Source organism: Corticium candelabrum, chromosome 5 (assembly GCF_963422355.1).
Source record: "Corticium candelabrum chromosome 5, ooCorCand1.1, whole genome shotgun sequence".
Taxonomy (NCBI): domain Eukaryota; kingdom Metazoa; phylum Porifera; class Homoscleromorpha; order Homosclerophorida; family Plakinidae; genus Corticium; species Corticium candelabrum.
The window spans coordinates 6634153-6649051 of NC_085089.1; the positions used below are offsets into that span (position 1 = coordinate 6634153).

Sequence of the window (14899 nt, forward strand, 5' to 3'; positions counted from 1 at the left end):
TTCACATGCAGCCGTGCAACTAAAGACTGCATCACTGTGCCAGCCTAATTAACTAAACAACACATCATTGCAGATACAAATTGTACATGTCTAGAATTACACATTTACTGCCATTATGGTAAAAATCTTAAATGTCCATTAATCGCCCTACAAATCAGCTGCAAACATGATCGACTATAGCTGCTTAATTAGAGCTATAGTTATCTTAACTACAAATTCGTAATTGGACCAGACTGTTAATTAACTTGGTAAGTTTGCGTCACAACAGTTAGGTGCATGATTCTTCTCTAAGAGCAAGTGTCATCCTCTCGTGTACTTGGGCAACGTCTGCAGCAAAAAACACGTTCGTCTTGGAGTTTCCGTCCAACTCTTGCCCGAAAGGTATTCGTTCTATTGTGCCACCGTTTATTTGTATGCAGAGGTGGCTTGTCGTGATGTGCAGCGACAAAGAAGCGACGCAACCGATAGTGTTGTGACTGACTCGGTCGCCAGGCTGAGCAACAACAGCCGTCCCGTCCACGTGCACGCCGTAAATGGGTGTCGCCGCCAAGTAAGGCCGCAAACTCTGTGTGTTTCGCGGTAGTCCAGAACTAAATTGACCGTGTTGTTGAGAGAATGAAAGCGGAAATCCTAGAGTGAGTTTTCGGCTGGCTGTTGATCTAGTAACGAGTTGAACTCGAATGCAGGAGGGAATTTGTACACGAACTGTGCGGAAAGCGACAGGTTTCGCCACTGAAGCACGAAATTTAGTTTGAAAGACGACGCCGTCGAGACTTCGTGCGTCGTTGTCAAAGTTTCCAAGACCCCAAGGAGAAGCCGGTTGATACCAAGTCAAGCAGGTAGATCACCGCCCACGCAAAGTGATATGAGGCGAGTCAGGTTGGTAGGGATTAGTGAAACACTCGGAAGTGTCTTCCATTGACGCCAATGCTTCGAGAATGGCATTGGAGTCAATCAGATTGCTTTCGCTGACAGGCCCACGCAGTTGGTCTGGCGTTAGCAATGGCAAACGGATGCACTTTGCTACCCGGGAACCTTGCTCGCGCCTGCGCTTGTCGTGTTCAGTCCAACGCCGAAGCGCTTCGAATAACTGAATCTCTGTCGCTTCCAGTTGGTTACTAGTGGCAAGCTTTTCCATGTGCTCCGCTGTCGTGTGCTCTAGGAAACCGTCTGTGATGAAAACAGAAGCAGCGCGGTCTTCAATACGCTTGAAGCAACGTTTGTAGAACTGCGGGTAGGAGATTTCGAACGAACTTGCAAACTTAAGAATTTCGCACATGTTGTCGACAACCAGATTGTCATGCAGCCACGAGCAGCAACACTGCACGAGACAAGGAACGTCGTAGTAGTCACAGAGGTAGATGAGATTGCATATGAACGACATGTGGACTGCAAGCGTTCCCGTATAAACGCACTCAATAAAAGCCGCAAACGCCTCCTCGTCAAAGTCCTCGAGCTTGATTCGACTTTCGTGGGCCTCCCTTAAGCTCCCGTACAACATATTGTTCATGACTTTACTGTAGGCAGCGAGAACGGCCCTGTGACAGTCGAACTCATTACCATTGAAACCGACGACGAAAGTAACGTCTGCCTCTCTCTTGCGGTAGACATCTCCCGAAGAAAGTCTTACGAAGCGGTCGAGCACGTCTGCAAGTGAAACAAACAGATCTTAGACGAGATTGCTGCAAAATGATAAATATAAGAAATCCAACGTATACCATTGTCTGCTAGAGGTGTCACCGTAACATGAGAAGATACGCGAGTCAATTCAAGAGCAGAATTGGGGTAGCTAAGCTTTGCCATCACTTGATGAGCAGTAAGAAGCTCGGTCTCCCCTACCCATATATATATAGGGGAAACACGCCTGCACGTCCACATGCATGAAGTAACGTCGACGTGTTAGCCTAATAGGAGTCGGCCCTATTACAAGAAAAATTCCCCAGAGTCAAAATTAAAACACAAATAAACTGCTGAGTAAGACCGTGTTGAGGTATTGCATCATGCGTGGGCGTGAGACGCACGTGCTCGAACCTAGGAAGAGCTATTTGAAAAGAGCAGTTACCGCCAAACGTTTTCAGTGAGCCATTTGCGATAAATCTAAAGATCAACAAACACTTCAAGTTTAGAAAAGTTGTTTTTTAAGATATTACCTCCCACCTTTCACTATCAGCTAACTATTACATCACTAAGTTAATAGACTCAGTTGGATGCATTTCCCTGATTTCCCCGTCGCAATTGAGTCCAGTTACGTAACGCATATTACAGATATTACGTGCATTCCCTGAGTTTCCCTGCCATGCCAACTACGTAACGCACAGTTATATAAACCACAGGAAGTTCACCTCTCTAATCCAAACCTTGGTCTTGCTGAGCTACGGAGGTAATGCTCGAAATTCTTGCTCAGTTCGTTCCAGGATCCGTCTGGATCAAAATTATCTTCCTTCTTTTTGTCATAACGCTGATTGCTGCTATCGTTTCTGCACTGCAATCGGATCTTCCTCCTGGTCCAATGGGCTTGCCTATCGTTGGGTGTTACCTATCACTATTGAGAAGAGACCAACATCACGTCTTCTATGGCTGGACAAGGACATACGGGCCTCTGATTAGTTTTCGAGTCGGCTCTGTGCTTGTTGTTGTTGCAAACGACGCTCATACGATTCAAGCCATTCACTCCAACAATAGGTTGTCCGGACGTCCCAAGTGGCCTACCCTAGACGCTCTGTCGGCAGGAGGGCTCAACATGGCATTTCAACCTACAACTAGAAACAACGATCTGTACTCAAAGCACAAAAAGCTTGTTTGGGACCATTTCCACAAGTTTAAGAAAATGGAGCAGGCCATTACCGATGAAGGATCCATCCTGTGCCGCAACATCGAACAAAACGGAATCGGTAAAGAGTTCGAGCCAAGCCGTTTCCTCAATCTTGCCGTTCTCAGTATAATCCATAGACAAATATTCGGCAGACCGTTAGGCATCGAAGACCCATTCTATGAGCAGTTTTTTCAAGCACTCTACCCGGTCGTTGACACCTTACGTTGTACGCATTGGCTCAATGTTTTTCCTATGTTACAGTTTGTACCAGGTATGGGACGTCGTCGCATTCGTGATAACTGTAAGCAGCTGTGGGACGCTTTCAGGCCTCGCTTTCAGCATTCTCTGAAAACGTTCAAAGAGAACGGACAAGATGGATCAGATTCACTTGTGTCCGACTTTCTTGCAAATGCAGATGGTACAGTCAGCTGCCTAAGTTACGAAGAAATCATTGCCGGGAAAGAAGAACATCCGGGTCCTTTCAGCGGGTCGAGTATTCAAGCAACGTTGCTCGATACCTTCGTCGCAGCGACGGCTACAACCTGCTCGACCTTCACGTGGATAATCCTTCATCTAGTCGAGGACCCAAGCCTGCAACAAAGAATACGCGATGAGATCGACCAACTCGCCAGACTGGAATGGTCAAAGCCTAGAGAAGATCTACCGCTACTATTCTCGTTTATTAGAGAAATTTTAAGGATGTATCGCAACGTACCTTTGCCATACTGTGCCGAAAACGACACGACATTGAATGGCTACCGCATTCCCAAAGGCACTGTTATCCTACAAAACTCGTGGTCTCTGCACAACAACGAAAGCTGGGATGAACCTGCCGTCTTCAATCCAAACCGATTTCTGGATACGACACCGTCAGATACTGCGGAAAAGAACTGGCAACCTTTCTCTTCTGGCCGTCGCAAATGCCCTGGAAAAGATATGGCGGAAATGGAGCTCTTCCTTCTCACCGCCAGATTGCTCAAAAAGTTCAAGTTTGAAGCTGATCCAGAATGCCCGCCGGATCCGAATCCTGATCCAGCTAGCCGCATCAAGAGGGCCAACAATTTTAAAGTTGTTTGCCAAAAATGTGAGTAGAACTCGACATGTGACCGAATGTATACGGGATCTATTCAACGCTGTTACTCTAGACAGTGTTTCTATGCCTTATTGCATGCATGCGTACTAACCTTTGCCGTGTCTGATAGCTTACGCTTGTACTTTTGCTAGACTGTCTGTTGAATGTTTCAAAATTGAAAGCAATCTCCCGTATACACCGGCGTAGGTGTGTATCTAGGTAATGAGTTTTAGACGACAATAAACAGGAAGTGAAACGAATATTAACTTTTCCGTAATCGTTTCTATTCCCAAGTACTCAACACAATCAATTTTTTCTCACTTGAAATAGTGAGACAACTCAGGTACTGTATGTATACAGCACGGCTAAACAAGCAACTTTAGACACGTATCATGCACGCAAGCGCATCGGGCTCATACAGAGTCGCACGTGATCCTGGTTGTAAACTCTATATCTACAGACTATACCCTCATCACGTAATCACGAAAACTCTACGCCAGAACAGTAAATGGTCGGAAGGGTGTGGGTGGACACTCTGTACGTTCATGCAGAATGGAGGAATATCTATGCCATTTACAGTCGGACACACACACACACACACACACACACACACACACACACACACACACACACACACACACACACACACACACACATACATATACACACACCGATGGCTTAAGGCAGCCCCTCCCATTTGACTAAAGAATACTGCTATAACGTGTGACTGTCATTTGTCCATGCAGAACTTCCCACTCAAATCACGTACATTCTAGGCTAGTAGATAGCTAAAACCGCCGTCTGGTAGACTATCTAGAGATGAAACACAGCTGTTATAGCTAAAACAGCAAAATTAGAAACTAGGACGACAACGACTGCTTCGTTGGAATAGCGATTTGTGGAAGACGGCCGATAGATAGTGTCTAGACGTGCCAAAGATGTCTAGTTAGACAACTGCGCATCCTCCCACTCGTCACTAGTTACAAAGTGTACACTACTATATATACATGCCCCGTCCTTCGTACGGGAAAGTTACTGTAGTGTTCTGAGTCTGACGGACGACGAGTTCGTGGACACGTCACGTGCAACTTTAGTTGCGAGGTCCCGGATGTTCTGACTAAATTCGAATGTTGCTCTTCGCTCTTTCCCTATATAGAAATCGCCACACTCCCAATGTAGCACTTGGTACAGAAAACGTGTAGCTTAGCTGTGGTGCAAATGCAATCAGAATTTGGAGAGAAACGAAAGCGCTAGAAGAACAGCAAGAAATCTTTGATTGTTCGAAGCTTTACGAAGGACGACGACACGTACAGTCTACATTCATGTGGGTGTATGTTCGAATGAATTGGAATGTGTAGCGTTTGCCTAATTGTAAAATTGTACGCGGGGGTTGACCCGGTGCAATCTTTTCTAGTCTTTTTACGCAAACCTTCCCCTTCGTGTGCCGAGTGTGCGTGCCGATTTTAGTTGCGGACAGACACAAAAGACGTGGCCGCGTATCGCAAACACACGCACACACACAGACAGACAATTTGAGCTTCAGACTCCACACGAGAGCTAACCGCGTGTGCACACACCTCCATGCATGCGTTGCTTTATGCACTTCAGTGTCGTCTACGGTTATTCTTCCCTCCGACCAACTAGGGCTGGACTGCAAAGTCCATAGCACTTAATTAATTAATTAGATTGAAAGAATTCAATACAGTAGAGAAACGTCTAATTTGCTCTTGTCTTAATTAATTAATTAAACTGCGAGTGTTATGTACAGACTTCGGCGCCTACAAGTCTACGCCGCGGTAGTTGGAGGCCAAACATTAATTTTCATACTGTAGTACAGCTCAGTCACAACTAGGACGATCCGATGTATAGTATACATACATACACATATCTATGCATGCCTGTAGAATGAGGCTAATGACTAAGGATAAGTGAAGATGAATGAAATTGTTTTCCAAAAAAAAGATCCACGCAACTCCATTTCAATTTGCTACTTTCGCATACCGGTACACTGCGAACAGAGCCGTAAACACAGAGCATATAGCCTCGACCTCCCAGACCCGTGTCTCCTTGTAGTCGATCCCACCGGCGCCAGCCATTTCTTATTTTCACCCTTAATGCTTATCGCACAACTTTGGTCAATGCTTAGATTATCATAAGTTAACCGAAAAAACCTTGATTTGAGACCACGATTCGAAAGAACACTACCAGACACGCACAGGATAGCTAGTAACGCGCGTTACCTGACTTGCAAAACGAAAGGTTGGTGCGACAAAAGTTACTCAGGCCCAGATCTCTGCTCAAGCCTGTGGCCAAGATACCAAAAGACATAGCTGTTGCAACAAATCTGACCAACACGTTGTAACAAAAAATTTTGTTTGCAACTGTAGCGAAAGCCACACCCCTCATTGATTTTCCCGGATCCGCCAATGATCCTCTAGATCTTGCTGATAACACAAAGAAAATCAAGGAGGCCGGAGGGTTCAACGGAACTGGGTCGAGTGTGTGTGTGTGTGTGTGTGTGTGTGTGTGTGTGTGTGTGTGTGTGTGTGTGTGTGTGTGTGTGTGTGTGTGTGTGTGACCATCAAGCTGCATACACCTTTCCTGCAATTTTCATAAAACATGACAACAAAATAGCTAATAGAAACTCGCAGCACTGTATCCATTAACATTAAATGCCACACTAGAACAAGCATAATCGAAATCAGAAACAATGGCATTACATACAACTCCATCACGTGACCAGCTTAACAACATTACTACAAAATACTTTCTAAGTACACATACATATCAAGCATTTTCAATACTCGGCTAAAGGTTTTGTAAAACAACGTTAGCAAAACACATTAAGCCCATCTTGTTCAACAATATCAAACCTTCACAAAATTTGATTTACCTTATCGTGCCTTCACATCTTGCTATCAGTCTCTAATTCATTTTTCTGATCTGTGCTCGATGTTGCCTCGTCTGCCGAGCTTTTTGTATCACCTTTGGTACTGGCAGGCAGCTTAGCATGTTCGCGATCAACCAATGAAAGTAACTCATCCTACACTCAAACAGTCCAGATGAGCAAAATTAGAGAGGGAAAGCACGTGATGCAATCTAACTTTCCAGCCGAGTAGTTCAGCAAGGGCAACACAACCATCATCGCAATCACCTTCTTGAAATACATCCCTGATAAAAATCAATACATACACTGTATCAAAACACAAATTTCGTCTCATGCTACAGCTGAGAATACAAACTGTTATCGAAATACTATACATATGGTATAAGATGAAACGTTGGCGGGAATTTATTTTGGTGGTTTGCTAAGAAATTGACAGACAAAGCATATTGGCGGATTCTATTTTGGCGGTTGCACATGGTTGTTTGTTAACCTATATATGTCTTATCTTACGTGGTCTTGATGTGTTTGTGATTGGCAGCTGTGTTTTTGGCTCACATTTCCCTAACTTACTGCATGGTCTCCAACTACTGCGTAGGCACAACAGACGGCAAGCAGGGATTACCTACTATCTGGCTGATCCAGTACCTGATGATGCCAACATATCCCAGAGGCCAAATTAATGGCCGATTTTATATTGGTGGTCGCTGAAAAATTCGCCAATCCGCCAAAATAAACTCCCCGCCAATATTTCATCTTATATGGTATTTTGCCATCTAAACTCTAAACTAGTGGCATAATACTTGTCATCGTGATCATTTGTTTCTAGGTGTAGTCATCCCCTTAGAACCTAAAAGCCTCATGTGACTATGGAGTCTCTCACATTTACCAGTACAGTAATCTAACGTAATACATTATTTCAATTCGTGACGAATGAGAGACAAGACAATGACCAAGGGTCATACTTAGTAACTACGTCTAACACAAACAAGATGATGTCACAATTACCTGTGTAATGTAAGTACATGTATGTTACATCATCTGTACACCCTCGATCACACAAATATTATATATATATATATATATATATATATATATATATAGCAACACTGATACTTGTGCCAGACCGGGTGATATTTTTCATCGACTTTGAACAAGGCCGTGCCACCTATTTTGATGTAACAGGCAGGAACACAATGCAACCGTCATACGTTACCCAAACAGCTTACAGTGCGGGAAATGCAGCTGCAGCTGGAGAAAGGGAAAAAGACCAACGTCATGAAGCCAGTGTCACATCAACTGGGAGTATTTTCCACCCTCTTGTGTGCAAATCTCTTGGCCTGTGGTCACCACACAGTTTGGAAGTATCGAAGGCAATCGCACGACGTCTATCTTTCAAAAGAAATTTGACAGTCAGCCAGGCAGTCAGTAACATACATGAACAACTGTTGGTGAAACTCTGGCTATATAACGCCAAAATGATATTGCATAGACTGGCTTTAGATTGTACAGACATGTTTTTGGAATAATGTGTGTTAGATACCCATGTAGGTGGGTTTATAATATATATATATATATATATATATATATATATATATCTGTATATAAAAATATGTATGTGTATATGTACATGTGTGTGTGTGTGTGTGTGTGTGTGTGTGTGTGTGTGTGTGTGTGTGTGTGTGTGTGTGTGTGTGTGTGTGTGTGTGTGTGTGTGTGAAGGTGAATTCAATTAAAAGTTGTCTTCTCCAATACTAGTATTTGAATTTTTGAAATCTGTCTATAGGTGTTGACATATCTGACCACCACTTTGGCAAATAGGTAGTTTCACAAGTAAAACTTTGCATACAAACTTCTATTTACTCTATTAATATTTTGAGAAAGTTTTAATGATTGATATTAATATTTACATATTACAATTATTTTGATTCAACTCTGGCTGTGGAGCAACAATGTACAGTGTGTGTGTGTGTGTGTGTGTGTGTGTGTGTGTGTGTGTGTGTGTGTGTGTGTGTGTGTGTGTGTGTGTGTGTGTGTGTGTGTGTGTGTGTGTGTGTGTGTGTGTGTGTACATCAGTACAACTGCACTATAGATGAGCCACACAAATGGACCATCAATATTTTGACCAACAACAATACTGTGTAGAGGGTCATTTCAATGTCTTAAGTTGATGTTGATATGTTGACGTATATCTAGTACATATGAATAAAACTGAAATGTATGTGTATATGTACATGTATGTATTTGATTCACGCCCACATTTTAAGCCCAATCATTACCAAAATTGACACCGCAGCAACATCTTTGAGGTGACGACGTCCAACAGGAATGTTGAAATAGCTGCGACTTTTGACATGATTTGGTCACACATAAGGGAAACAGGATATCCGGAGTTTTGTTGTTTCCGCCTAACAACCTGTATTCCCGGGAATGTGTTAATTAACTTAATTAATTTGCCTATAGAATGAACGAGCTAATCAGCTAGTATTACATAATTTCTCTTTTCGAAATGCTCGAGTTACAGCATTGAATTAGTAATAATTACCGTGTGTGTGTGTGTGTGTGTGTGTGTGTGTGTGTGTGAGTTGATCAATTAATTTAATGACACCACGTCTCGTCTATTGCTCGGAATAGCTTCCTTTGCATCTGAGTCAATCGCGTATGACCATCAAGAGAGCTCACCTATAGTTGCCTTCGCTACTGAAGTTGAAGCCAGATCCCATGCCCAACATGACCATCAATGGATCCGTCTGTAGCACACACAAAAAATAAAATCAATAAGTATGTAACCTCGCCAGCTTTGTCCCGATTGATTAAAAGACGAGGAGTCGTTTTAGGTACTCTGTTGTAGCAAATAGACCGTTAACACAATCGTATCTGATCAAACCGTAATCACATATAGCAAACTCACACACCGTCCAGCAAGCGAAGCAAAAGGCTGCACTGTTAGAGATGTTCCTATGACTATCAACATATCACACCTCGGTAAATCCTATAATTAATACGTACTCATTACAAAACCATCCACATGAATGTCAGTGTGTGTGTGTGTGTGTGTGTGTGTGTGTGTGTGTGTGTGTGTGTGTGTGTGTGTGTGTGTGTGTGTGTGTGTGTGTGTGTGTGTGTGTGTGTGTGTGTGTGTGTAGGTATGTGTGTGTACATGTATTTGTGTTTTGTGTTGTGTTGTGTGTGTGTGTGTGTGTGTGTGTGTGTGCGTGAGAACTCAAAAATCGGTCTAATTAGCTTTCGTCATTTAACAAGTTTCCAAAAATTTTGGGTCATCAAAATTTAGTCTATGACGTCATGTTGATATTAATCATGGGGTATAGCTTTTTGTTTAGAAAATGAGGATTCTTGATGTTGGGATTTCTTAGAACTGTGCATGCAACAATACACGAGAAGTTTAGCTAGCTACGTAAATTTGACAGGTAGAACTGCCCAGCGAGAGTGTTGACCGATTCAATTTGACTAGCAAGATATTGCCATTTCTTCTTACCACTAAAGTATTCAGCGTGTTCCCTGATCACAAACTTCATGCCTTTACTCTGTCAGAATCCTGAGATCGAGCAATTGTTGTAGGGAGCGCGCTAGATATACACATGGCTCTCACATTCCCAGTTATATTATCCGGGATATGAGCAGTTTGTCAACTTACACTGCTGGTGTATGACGCGTACATGTCATCGTACAGTACGACAAATGTCCCAATGCAAGCATCAAAGTGGCACAAGTTTCAGTATACAGTACAGCTATCCGCCTGCATACCAAGAAAGTCATTACGGACTAGCCTTGCATGGTCTGCTATGGTGCTGTGGTTGTCATTCAACGACCTAGATTACAACGGCAGTCATCAGTTGTAAAATCTAACTCGTCAAATGACAACTTGACAACCTAATTTCGAGCCCTGCATATATACATACATATCCACAGTACGAATACACAAACCTGTGCCGTCAGTGATGCAAAACGATCCGGCAAGGCTTCTCCAAAAAATACTATGTCTGCAAGCATTGCATGTTAGTCACGTATCAAGTGCACACAAAGCAACAGCAGTCTACCAGGTTTCACTAAGGCATTGCAAGAATCACAATGGGGAATTTCATCAGCAAAAACTTTATCTAAAAACCGAGTAACTCGTCTAAATCATTGAGTGCATTGGTTATCTCTGACATTATACATTGAACCTTTTATCCACTCTTGAGTGAATTCTTTGTGACATTCGATGCAATGGCCGAGGTTGAATGATCCGTGTGCTTCAACGAGTTTCTCGTCGGGAATACCGGCAACGCGCTCTAATGTATCAACATTCTAGAAATACAAACACGAGAGTCAACATCACATATTATGAGTGACAATGTATTTGCACTCACCTGTGTGTAATGTCTCAGTAGTTTACCCTTTTCAGCCAAAAGACGGATAAAGTAGTGGCACTTCGTAGGCTGTCAATGACATCAACCAACATTAACCAATTAATCTATGAAATACAATTCAATGTAACAACGTACTATAAAATTCGATGGATACAATTCTTTAGCCAACATGTAAAATGGTTCGGGATTTGTCTATAAGTCAACAGCACACTTTTTAATATTAAGACAATAAGACAGATATCAATATCACTAAACCTTGAAGTATGAAATATCAAATACACTTTGAGGCGAAGGCAGCTCATATTTCTGCAAATTGTCGTACAAGCCAGTGCCCGGAGATCTGAAGTCTGGTATACCAGCAGCTACAATGTAATATTAGTGTACACAAACATTCTAGAATGTAGTCGTGCATCTCCCTCCCCTGCCACTCTGGCATCCAAAATGAACTTTAGTAAACAGATTCAAACTAAGTCATAAATATCATACACATTTTTATTGAAAGATTGTCATTTATTGATTTCATACGTTAGTGGTCCACATGAGATTACAAACTGTCGGTATATAATACCGATACTGTAGCAAGCATTTCAGTGTCAGGTCAGGCGCTGGCTCGCTTGCTACCTGTAACCATGAAAACTGGAAAAACATTTGGCAAGGGTCGGGTCGTCGGTGACTAAACCGACAACCCTACCAGATTCTTCTGGTGTGGAGGCTGAGTCTGGGCATCCTTGCAGAACAAAATAAAATATCTGTTATAACGTCTGTGATGGACCACTCGCAGATGGTGACCTGTGGCATGACCCAAGGGCGGAGATTAACAAACCTATGATCATCCAAACAGCCACTGCAGCATGACACGGACGCCAGCATGTCTTGGCCTGTGGCCCACTGGACAACATTAGTGTTGTACTGAAAGAGTGTCACAGTGATACTAGCCAATAGGCAAAGCTTGTTTTACTTCATGATTATTGCAAGCAATTCTATGGTGAATGACAACAGCAAGTGTTTTACCAAGCCATGCCAAAGCTATAAACAGTCATAGTCGTGTCGACTAACAGCACAATGATGGTGATGGTGATGATAATGATGATGATGACTGTGGCAAGCATTAGTACATCAACCATACGTTGCATTGCACCAGACTGAGTGCAAAACAATTAAATATAATTTATTCTATACTACAACTTAAACATGATGTCATGTAATATAATATATTAAATAGTTTTATAATGTAATAATAATATTTCATTTTATAATGCAATGATAATATTTTATTTTATTTTTATTATATTTTGATTTTTTTATATTTTGATTTTTTTATTATATTTTGATTTTTTTATATTTTGATTTTTATTATATTTTGATTTTTTATATTTTGATTTTTTATTATATTTGATTTTTTTTATATTTTGATTTTTTATTATATTTTGAATTTTTATATTTTGATTTTTTTATCTATTTTGATTTTTTTTATATTTTGAGTTTTTTATATTTTGATTTTATTATATTTTAATTTTTTATATTTTGATTTTCATTATATTTTGATTTTTTTATATTTTGATTTTTTATTATATTTTAATTTTTTATTATATTTTGATTTTATTATATTTTGATTTTGATTTTTGTTTTCATTCTTAATTTTACTATATAAAAATAATTTTCTGTACAGTAGAGTGTATCACCTGTTGAAATGCCAGCTCCAGTCATCACTATCAAGTTCGTGCCTAGACACACAAAAGGTGCAACGACAATATGTATGTAAAACAATTTGCAAACATTTTGATTTGATGTAGGTAGCTATTCCTTGCAGTGAGACTTCGTCGAGCAACTGCTCTGGTGGAGCTTCGTCTTTCGTGCTGAGAAGACCCATCCTTTCAGCCAACAGTTGCAGCAACGTGTCTACGCACATCAATCATCCAATCCAAAGGCGGAATCCGACTGGAAAGAGAGTCAAGTAGCAAATACAGACAGGAATACGTACCGGGAACCTCGACGCCACCCTTGTCCCCACCTTCTAAGTCCTAGCAAACAATAGGGTAAAAACTATAAGCATAAGTAGCAATGTGTAGCATCTAACGTCGCTATCGCCAGCCTCAGCCATAAGTAGATAGCCCGTATGTTGGTAGAAAGCCTCGAACCTCCAGACAGAGCGTAGCGGCAGTCAAATAATTAATATATTTTATTCGATTAAATGCTGTCCTTCTCTAGACGCCGTACTTGTAAAAAAGAATTACTAATAAACGCCGCCTTTGAAATGACGCCGCACTTGTTTAGAGTAAAGAACCAACTAAAATTTGTAGTTAACTAGCTAGCTAGATGGACTGGATCATTGATCATTTCGCTAGCTTGAGCAATAGCCTTTACACAAACTATTGTACGAATAATTTGGTGGAAGCAGACTTGAAAACAGATTTTTTTCTGTATGACGTCACGTTAATTAACTACTAAAAAGACTCCCAACTAGCTGTTCTCACACTGTACGACACCTCAGCTACTTACTCTGGTATATAAACGCCGCCCTCGAATAAACGTCCCGCCCCGACTGGAAGTAATACCAAAAATAAACGCCTCGAAGAAATACTGTCTAGATTCTAGACTTTGAACGATGTCAACTTCAGTATTGGTTCAAGGTACACACCGAGAGAGTTTCACTGCTAGCTTGCTGTTGTGAATCAAGGGCAATTGACAATTTGAGCCCCTATGCATTGCACCAGTAGAAAGTCACGAGCAACGAAGTCCACGGTAGGTGACCAATCACTCTTTTGCACACCTTGCCCCAGTGGATTGCAGCCCCGTATGCGCTTCCATAACGCAGGCGGGCGCCCGGATGCGCTTCCATCCGGCATCCACACACACACAAGCTGCTCGCAAATAAATGCCGCGGCCTTAGTATTTAATATTTGCGTATCTGTCTTTGATCTTTTGACGTTTTTATTATCTACGTATGATCACCACTATGATATACTTTGGTAAACATTCCGCACTTAAATTAACTAGATCACCCTCGAATAAAAACCGCCCTTGAATAGTAGCCGCATCCAAGTCCGGGTATAATTACACAGTGGCTCTTATTAGCAACTTAGTTAACTCACTTTACCATATGTAACAGTATACCCTTCTCACATGTACAGTGTACATGTCATTACCCACATACATGTACAGGTTGCTCTCTGCAGTGTAATCTACTGAAGCACCATTTTCAACATCTATACGCGCTTTGTTGCTTTCTTAACTAACAAACAAAGCAAACAAAGCACGACAGCATACAGAAGCTAGCTACCACAATTAAAACAATTCTATCAGGTAAGGTACTAAAATTTGCAAAATTAGTGAACACATAGGGTTGTTGTCAATGTAGACACATTCCATACCAAAATTGTATTTAGCAATAATAAAATTAACTAATGCGTTTGATTGCGTAGTCCAACAGCAATAACACATCAATTGGCTATAGTCCAACTCATACGCAGAAAGTCAGATTACTCATCCTCTCGTTGCTGCTTAGCAAATCCTATAAACACCTACAAACAACAGAAGAAATCAACGACTAAAGACGAGGACAGACTGAATGCGATGACCAGACTTCGTTGTATAAAACCTACCTGCTCTAGTGAAGACTGGCTGAAGCTATATTCTTCCACACCAAACTCGGTCTTAGCTGCAGATGTAAGAAATACAGAATAGAATTATTACATCTACATCCCGGATGAGAAATTGTGTATATAACGCTGCTATACTTTCTTCCAGAGCAGCAAACACTG

The 14899-nt window shown here is 41.5% G+C and overlaps 4 protein-coding genes across 5 annotated transcripts in view; 1 reads left to right on the plus strand and 3 right to left on the minus strand.

Annotated features, from left to right (window-relative positions):
- Positions 1 to 67: 67 nt before the first annotated feature.
- LOC134179379 (BTB/POZ domain-containing protein 9-like) lies at positions 68 to 2482 on the minus strand. Of its 2 annotated transcripts, none has more exons than XM_062646257.1 (4): positions 2343 to 2482; positions 2032 to 2097; positions 1719 to 1920; positions 68 to 1647 (listed from the first exon to the last, which is right to left on the minus strand). In XM_062646257.1, the coding sequence occupies exons 3-4, from the start codon at positions 1876 to 1878 to the stop codon at positions 845 to 847; spliced, it is 963 nt and encodes a 320-aa protein (XP_062502241.1). In that variant the 5' UTR covers positions 1879 to 1920; positions 2032 to 2097; positions 2343 to 2482; the 3' UTR covers positions 68 to 844. The 2 variants fall into 2 exon arrangements, with proteins under 2 accessions (XP_062502241.1, XP_062502242.1); XM_062646258.1 differs by having other exon boundaries at positions 1982 to 2097.
- Positions 2384 to 4078, plus strand: LOC134179378 (steroid 17-alpha-hydroxylase/17,20 lyase-like). Its single transcript, XM_062646256.1, has one exon. It carries the CDS (start codon positions 2384 to 2386, stop codon positions 3902 to 3904), a length of 1521 nt encoding a protein of 506 aa, XP_062502240.1. The 3' UTR covers positions 3905 to 4078.
- A 2406-nt stretch (positions 4079 to 6484) lies between these two features.
- LOC134180172 (NAD-dependent protein deacetylase sirtuin-2-like) lies at positions 6485 to 13277 on the minus strand. The gene is made up of 15 exons (XM_062647267.1): positions 13216 to 13277; positions 13120 to 13159; positions 12915 to 13037; positions 12821 to 12862; positions 11394 to 11500; positions 11274 to 11330; positions 11139 to 11207; positions 10953 to 11076; positions 10827 to 10886; positions 10714 to 10769; positions 9684 to 9760; positions 9559 to 9610; positions 9451 to 9518; positions 6989 to 7055; positions 6485 to 6927 (listed from the first exon to the last, which is right to left on the minus strand). The coding sequence occupies exons 1-15, from the start codon at positions 13237 to 13239 to the stop codon at positions 6790 to 6792; spliced, it is 1104 nt and encodes a 367-aa protein (XP_062503251.1). The 5' UTR covers positions 13240 to 13277; the 3' UTR covers positions 6485 to 6789.
- A 1224-nt stretch (positions 13278 to 14501) lies between these two features.
- LOC134179515 (cholesterol transporter ABCA5-like) overlaps positions 14502 to 14899 on the minus strand; it is a 10405-nt gene continuing 10007 nt past the window's right edge. The window contains exons 20-22 of the mRNA XM_062646435.1: positions 14876 to 14899; positions 14741 to 14796; positions 14502 to 14659 (exon numbers count right to left, since the gene is read on the minus strand). The exon at positions 14876 to 14899 is cut by the window's right edge and continues 302 nt beyond it. Of these exons, the coding sequence (XP_062502419.1) occupies positions 14618 to 14659; positions 14741 to 14796; positions 14876 to 14899 (122 nt within the window). The 3' untranslated portion in view covers positions 14502 to 14617. The remainder of the gene's footprint in view (positions 14660 to 14740; positions 14797 to 14875) is intronic.